The 8,757-nt window shown below is 41.2% G+C and overlaps 1 protein-coding gene across 1 annotated transcript in view; it reads right to left on the bottom strand.

Moving 5' to 3' along the window:
• Nucleotides 1–672: 672 nt before the first annotated feature.
• Nucleotides 673–8,757, bottom strand: part of LOC126175250 (solute carrier family 22 member 7-like) — a 163,762-nt gene continuing 155,677 nt past the window's right edge. The window contains exon 8 of the mRNA XM_049921891.1: nt 673–861. Within this exon, the coding sequence (XP_049777848.1) occupies nt 673–861 (189 nt within the window). The remainder of the gene's footprint in view (nt 862–8,757) is intronic.

Genomic DNA, 8,757 nt, shown 5'->3' with positions numbered 1-8,757 from the left:
GTAGTGAGGGTGTGGGAGGCGATTAAGTTTTGTTGGAATATGACGTGGAAAACATGTAGGTATAAATAACAGGCGGGGCAGGGGTAGAGGGGGTAGTGCGAGTATACAGAGCACGAAGCCAATTGCGTATAAGTTTTTTTTTTGGGGGGGGGGGGGCAGGGTTGTTAAAAGTATAGGTGCGAGGTGGGTGTGAATCCAGACAATTTTTGGATAAGAGGATTACTCGTCAAATTAAGGATTACTCGTCAAATTAAGGACAGAATGCACATTTAATCTATTGTGAGACTTCTCTTTGGAGAGCCCTGTAGGAGCGGTATCCATTTTAGTTTATTTTGGTGTGTGCCGTTTACTGGACAGGACGGTCATAAATGGTTGGACAGAAACCGGAAACCATGAGGAAGGACGCTGCAGGTATTTGGTCCTATAATTATTACCTGCGTCTTGTAAAAACTGAGGAGTCACTAGTTGCACCAGTGAGAAATTTATAATCTGCTCGAGGTCAGCCTTAGTTTTCGCGCTACTGTTCACAAATCAGAAATACAGCACAAAGTGCACTGTTAATCATTCATAGCAGGCCGAGCAAGTCATGTGCACCGTCAGTAAACAAAAGTCGAAGATTGCCAGCGTCGCCTTAACATTCATTCTAAACTAAAAGGAACTTCTAAAACTCTTTTATCCCTTGGCGTACTCTGGCGTTGGTTTGGGTTTCCAGCTCCAGTAGCGCTGTCCTCTGCCAAAGACGGCACCGTCCCTTAACGTCTCTGGCAATCGCTGCAGCGCAGATTCCGGCAGGAACGACACGGAAAACGCTACCACGAAGTTGAGAGCTGCGAGGATGGCGAAGGGAAGTCGCTTGTCATCCTGCGGAAGAAAATCACAGTTTTAAGTAGTGTGAATGAGAGACACCAACCACGGACATGTTTCCACCTGAATTAATACGAATCCAAAACCCCTTGCCAAGCATCCAACACAGTAAGTCCACACCAGACTGAAACTACGAAACGTATTAACTGGGCGAACGTAGGGGTTGCGCCCCTGCACTATCCTCCACATGTACCATGATACGACCTGTCGTCTGCTATGCCAGTGTTGAATGGTTGTACTCTCCACCAACGTTCTATTACTCTCTCTACATCTTTGAGCATCCCTCATATGGATCCTTTACCCCCTCATCAAATTCCACACCACTCCTGACACAATGGACACTTAAGGAGATCCTACACTGTCTGCAAACTCGACTTCAGCATTTATATTCCCCCCTCTCTAATTTGCAGACCTAGTACATCCTTAGACCGACATTCAGTGCGATCCGTATAAACCTGAAATCTTTTAATGAATCATAACATTTGAACCAATAATAGGACACATTTGCAATTTTCGGAGATAAGATACGACGGAGAGATTACATACACACATACATGAACACATACAAAATCCTCACAGCAAACGCTGGAAGTGCTCTTCACCAGCGTCGATGCACAACTGTACTCGTTTCACTATATCCTGCGTGGTACTTTGACTTCCATCCTCGACAGTGTTGCTTATTTCGTGTGTAAAGGCCTTACGAAATTCTGCAGTTGTCCGTGGTCTGCTCTTGTACACAAAGCTTTCACGATACCCCACATTAAAATATCTGGGGGGAGGGGGGGGGGGAGTGGTTAGTCAGGTGACTGGTGATTGGGGACTTGGGGATGAGCAGAAATTTTTTTAAGATTATTCGGTCACCATAGAAAGTTGTTACAAGTTGCATGGAAGCGCTAAATGTCTGACACGTTGCTCCATCTTGTTGTAAATAAGTCACTCACCTGCTCCAAAAATGTATTGAAGATGCCATGTAAACTGTAGTGTCTACGGAAAATGGGGCCAATAATCCTGGAAGCTGGCATCATGCATTGATGTTTCATGAATGATATGAGGGTTTACACCAGCCCATTATCTCCTGTTTGGTGCGTTTATCTGACAGATGGAACCATGCATCATCTGTAATCTAAGCCATGGAGAGATTTTTGAATAAGAAACCCCCAAAACCATCGACAGTAACGTTCCTCTTTCTCATGAGCTGTATCACATGCACTCTGTATGGCCGCAGTGTCGATTTAGTCGGAGCTCTCTGACATGTGCCAGCCATGTCAAATGCCTGTCTCCTGGCTCAATCGACGCTACGATTTCCTTGGAAAGTACTTCAAGTGCCTCCGAACATTGTCAATGACATCTGCACTCAATGATTGTCTATGTTTACAACTGTGACTGTTTAGTTCAACAGTTGTCTACTACTTTCTTACAATTGATAAAAGTTTTTAGTTTTGCTGGAACATCGCGCACTTTGAATCCTCCCTGGAATGTCCGTCGTGTCGTAACCAATGCGTCTGTCCTCCAGTGTGTTTTCACAATAAAAACCTGCTCTCGAAGTGTGTACTGAATGTTTATGCCAGCTAAAGACTGCTAACGAATCACTAATTTGCTCGTTATTGTCGCGCGACCCGAACTACACACTCACAGACTTCACAATGCGCGGCCAACGAGGCTATATACTTGTACTAACATGAGCCGAGCAAGCGGGGCAAAGGGCAACATGCACAGAAACAAGAGTCAACTTGCTAGCAACGAGAAGTACTTCAAGTTCTCCCAGAGGCGTTGAGATCATTAAAACAACTTCCCCATACCTACGAACTTCCAGACGAAGACCAGGTGTATATGAATCGCTCTGTATTTCATCACAACATAACCCCATATCCGCTCCCAAACAAATTTTCGAGGCTATCCCTCTCTCTCCCAGAAAATAAAACCTGCCACCAATATTTGTCCGACGTAACAGCTACAATTCTTCCGACATATCGCACCCCACATGCGGGCTCCACCTACTCCGTTCTGTATTTTTCCCTGCCCCTTCTCCTTTTCATACTATGGCCCCACCCACGCCTCATGCTCCACCTCTTTGCCTGTCTTCCCTCTGTCCACCGCAACACTTACCTTCCCCTCCACAGATGCCATCAAATGGAAAGTTATTCTTGCAGCCATACCTACAACTGAACAGAGCATCTAACATTCTCCTCTCCAAAAGATTATTCATGGTTCACATTTTTCATCTTTTTAGTGAGAGTGCAGTACTAATTTTTAATATCTTCACCTGTCATCAAATATTACCGTTGTTAGATTTTGTTATAATGATTTTTCCAATTGCAGCTTTTTTAGATTTTTAAGTTTTGTTTCATAACCATTATTTTTGAATTTATTTCCTTTTTTAACTTGTGTTACTATGTTTGTAAATTTATTCTTTCATTAATACCCTCATTACCCCTGTATTTATTGTTTTATTCATACGCTCATTGCTCCTGTATTTACGTTACTGTTGCAATTTTCTTCTTCTGTATATTCAGAGTCTGTAATGAGATGTTCTATTTTTCATTCATTTGCTGTAGACAACAATGTGTAGCAAACATTTGTCAAAGAGCAGTCGTTCGTTTTCATTCAGTGTTACATCTATAAGAATGACCACCTTTAGATACAAATCGTGTGTTGAATGTGTTTGTTGTTATGTGGTTTTGTGTGGTGCAGCTTGAGATTTGCAATATTTACATAATGCTTTAATCACACAATAATATTATTTTCAAATCGATCAAGAATACACGTACAAAAATGTTTACCTATGGCTTCATCTACTTAAGGGACAGTAGCCAACATTTACATGACTCCCAAAGAAAAATTAGTATTTCAAGATGTAATAATAATAATCTGCTAGCACAGATACACGGACAACATAATAAGCATGGTAATTGAACCTAAAAATACAATACATCAGCTACACCAAGACACAAATACTGTACACAAAAACATAAATCTCACAACAGAAGGAGAACAAGAAAGCTCACTCAACTCTCTAGACATAACCATTAGAGAACACAATAACAAACACACATTTGACATATGCAAAAAACCCACAACAAGTGCCACGATCTTAAATGCACCCTCGGTCCACCCACAGATTCAGAAACAGTCTACAATCAGTTACTTGTTAAGCAGACTGAACAGGATCCTCTAAATACTTCTGATTACTAAATGGAGCTGGCAATTGTAAAAAATAACCTTCAAAAATTGACACAAAGATAAAATGGTAGATAAATGAAACAGAAAAATAAAGTCAAGCAATAGAAAAAATCTAACCAAACCACACCAACACATATAACCTGTACCACTTCAAAAATAGCATACAATGACCTACTACAACAAATTCGCACGTAAAACAGGTAACATATTCGAAAACAAGGGATCAACATTGCTTAAAAACAAACAACTCAATAAAGATGCACATCCCAAAACTAAAATCAAAATCAGACAGATACAAGAAATCTGGTATCTACCAGCTCAGTTCTATTAGCTCAGTTGGCATTAGAATGACTGGCAGAACATTTGACACAAGATGTATGGAACACATCACAGTACTGGAACACAGTACTAATCATCAACATTTGCAAGTCTTCTAAAACAGGAATATCACAGACCAAGCAATGTTGAAAAAAAGTATGGTCATCATAAGAATCAGTGAAGACAGACTCCACCTCCTTTCCAAGGAATTTTCCACATACACAAAGCATTAACAGAAAATAAACACTTGCTCAGTGCCCAAATAAATGCTAGAAAACAGGCACTATATGAAATAGTTCAAACAATCACATGAAAAAGGAAAGAGCCTTTTTCATCCATTATGGTCTCCTCTACATAGCCCCTCCCCCAGTTTCATTTCACTTCTTGCTCCTCACCATTTCCTCCAACTTACTCACTGTCACACTACTATGCACTTGTGTCCCCTCATCTTTGCTTCTCCGTCCTCCACCTATTAAAAAAGCTCCATCATTATTCCTTCATTTCTCTTACACAGTATTATAAATACAGAGCAACATAATGGAATAGAATAACACCCATACAATTAACTAAAAAATGTATAGGTCACAGACAAACTAGTGACAGTGATATGTTGGCAACAGTACAAAACACAATAAACATTTAGCAGCATAAAAATAAAGAAACACAATAAACACTTTGAAGTATAAAAACAAACAGGGAACAGTGGTGTGCGAAAACAGTGTGCTGTGTAGCATATTTCTGCAGAACAACGAAAAATTAGCCAATTATCAGAGTCTAAAGAACAAAGACATCAAAGACATGCTATCAGATGGCTTTCCCTGATATAGGCGAGAGTAAGGGGACAACACCGACATCACTTCACACTGCACTGTTGCCGGATTTCTTCAAGATGGCGGCCTTAGATGTGGCAAAGTCACACTGACATCATGGCGGGAAGTTCAAATTTCGGCGGGAAAATAGGTCACTTGGGCTACCTCAACTAACCTAACCCTATCCTACAGATGAGAAAAACAGCTTGAATTTTCGGTGAATTTTCGATGTTCTGCAGACTGATTTGGAGAAGCTCTGAAGTCACAATGGGACATCATCCCGCCTGACTGAATCAGGGGAGGATGGTCTGCAGGCAACTGTCTCAGAACACTCAAAAGAAGAAGAAAAAATCACATGACTCTCAGACGTCACACAGAACTTTTCCATATCTACCTTGGCCCCCCTCTCGATTCAACCATTCTATAGAGGCTCATCTATCCCACACAAAGGATGATTGGTGTCTCTCTTTCATGGACCTTCTTGTAAATGGAGCAATCTGATTGGTTTGTACAGAATTTACCTTCCAAACTGCTGCTGCGGTATGGAAGCTCTGTCCACGATTTTCTGCAAATGGTCAAATTATGAGACTTTCAGCAGCAAAACTATTTTGTCCAAATCGAAAAAAAATACTGCAGCCATATTGAGTAGACAGTTAAAGAGGGCAAAAGTGGTCTACAGAACATAAAATCCGGAAACTACCGTCAAAGGCACTTCCTCGATTACACTGTTCTGCTACTGTCGAGGAAAGCTCGAATTTTTCGTTGTGAAACCGATCCCCAACAGGGCTATGTAACCACATATCATACACAATCCTTATCCTATACCATATAAGATCATCACTTCTGCATCCTGCATATAGCTATCTACCACCAGACACTCATACACATACCACAAAAAGAGACAAAATCCCAAAAAACATAAGCACATGCACCGTGTTTATTCCTCGCAGCACTAGATATTTCCTGTAAGGCCGATCGGTCATCTACTGCGGCCAATGGTCGTGATTCAATTGTCTCCCACACACGCTGTCCGGATATACGACCAGAACCCCCTCATCGGACTGTGGTTACTCTCTGAACTGGTGTACAAATGCTGGGCTGGTTGCCCCTGGCACAAAGGCGATACTGTTTCTGCTCCCGACCTGCTTGCTTACTTGCTGCTATGCTTTCTACAACCATCTCCAAACTCTCAGATTACGAGAACATATCTATCTTCATATTGGAACACGTGAGGCAATACTGACCCTTATCTTAGAAGCTAGATTAAGGAAAGGCAAACCTACGTTTCTAACATTTATAGACTTAGAGAAAGCTTTCGACAATGTTGACTGGAATACTCTCTTTCAAATTCTGAAGGTGGCAGGGGTAAAATACAAGGAGCGAAAGGCTATTTACAGTTTGTACAGGAACCAGATGGCAGTTATAAGAGTCGAGGGACATGAAAGGGAAGCAGTGGTTGGGAAGGGAGTGAGACAGGGTTCAAGCCTCTCCCTGATGTTATTAAATCTGTATATTGAGCAAGCAGTAAAGGAAACGAAAGAATAATTCGGAGTAGGTATTAAAATCCATGGAGAAGAAATAAAAACTTTGAGGTTCGCCGATGACATTGCAATTCTGTCAGAGACAGCAAAGGACTTGGAAGAGCAGTTGAAGGAAATGAACAGTGTCTTGAAAGGAGGGTATAAGATGAACATCAACAAAAGCAAAACGAGGATAATGGAATGTAGTCGAATTAAGTTGGGCGATACTGAGGGAATTAGATTAGGAAATGAGACACTTAAAGTAGTAAAGGAGTTTTGCTACTTGAGGAGCAAAATAACTGATGACTGTCAAAGTAGAGAGGATATAAAATGTAGACTGATAATGGCAAGGAAAGCGTTTCTGAAGAAGAGAAATCTGTTAACATCGAGTATAGATTTAAGTGTCAGGAAGTCGTTTCTGAAAGTATTGGTGTGGAGTGTAGCCATGTATGGAAGTGAAACATGGACGATAAATAGTTTGGACAAGAAGAGAATAGAAGCTTTCGAAATGTGGTGCTACAGAAGAATGCTGAGATTAGAAGGGTAGGTCATGTAACTAATGATGAGGTACTAAATAGGATTGGGGAGAATAGAAGTTTGTGGCACAACTTGACTAGGAGAAGGGATCGGTTGGTAGGACATGTTCTGAGGCATCAAGGGATTACCAATTTCGTATTGGAGGGTAGCGTGGAGGGTAAAAATCGTAGAGGGAGACCAAGAGATGAATACACTAAACAGATTCAGAAGGATGTAGGTTGCAGGAGGTACTGGGAGATGAAGAAGCTTGCACAGGATAGAGTAGCATGGAGAGCTGCATCAAACCAGCCTCAGGACTGAAGACCAGAACAACAACAACATCTATCTTCACAAGGTTTGCCAGAATATCATACCATTTGCGTGATAGTTCTTGATATCAAACTCATGTCAGTATGCTACCAATCGCTTGCACTTGTGGGGCGGCGAGTAAGTATAAGCAAATAGCTTGTGAAATAAAGTTTGTTATTTAAATGTGGGAAAAACACTGCATTTCCCGGCTTTTAGAATGTTGTATAATTCTGTCTTTCGCCGTTCTCAACACTGGCTCTCTCTTTACTTTTTAGCACCCAGAAAGTGATTTAACGAAACGTGGAGCCTGTAATGAGAGTTCCTAGTGCCCACTTAACCTGAGAATATTATTATAGCTGCAGCTTATAGCTCTGAGGAAGTAGGAGATTGTTCGGGATTTTTAATCAAAAACGATTTTCCAAAATAGTTGAGTATATTCTGAAATTCACTGATAACATCACAATTATCCCAACAGCCTAACAAACAGAGCAGTTCAGAGTCTAATTCGCTGATGCAACTATAAATGTCCGAATTGAATGTCAAAAGAATGCTCGCCAAAATTTGATGAGAAAATCTCATCAAACGCCACGCTAAAATGATTGGTAGAATGTCTATACCGCGACGGCACGTGAAAATACAACAACACGCAAACTGAAGCTAGATAATGAAAATCATTCCAAAATAATCCTTCATTTGAAATGTTTTCACAGTTACGCGTATACATCGTAACTCAATACGGCACCCGAGGCAGTTTGTAGCAGCGCTACCGTAGCGAAGCGACTCCCGACACAGCTGACGTGCTATTCAGCGTCTGGAGAGAACTGGGGCCTTCCTTACTCGCGCAGTGCTCCTATATATATAGCCTCGGTGCGGACGGCTAAGAGAACGCCGGCTCTAACTTGGCTCTCACGACTGGCCGCTGGGCTAGTAACGCACCACTTCAAGTTACATAATAATTTATAGCTTCTTTTGCTGATGGCTTATGAAGCTGTTAATTTAATCGTGCATTTAGCACGCAGGTAAGTATTTATAATAAAATTATGACGTGGCTAAGTTAAATATCTTGGGCGAGAGAAATAATTAAGTTACGCTGCACGCAGCAGGTGAGCTCTGAACTGGTCCTTTTGAGATCCGCTATCGCTATAATTTTATAGGTATTCAAAAGAAACTTTTCACATCTTCATAGTCATAGCGGACCTCCAACCTATTTAAATCTAAACATCCTAGTCTTATTCATTAGC

This window comes from Schistocerca cancellata, chromosome 3 (genome assembly GCF_023864275.1).
Source record: "Schistocerca cancellata isolate TAMUIC-IGC-003103 chromosome 3, iqSchCanc2.1, whole genome shotgun sequence".
Lineage (NCBI taxonomy): Eukaryota > Metazoa > Arthropoda > Insecta > Orthoptera > Acrididae > Schistocerca > Schistocerca cancellata.
Note: the sequence above shows the minus strand (reverse complement) of the source record. Positions and strands in the feature narration are given on the sequence as shown.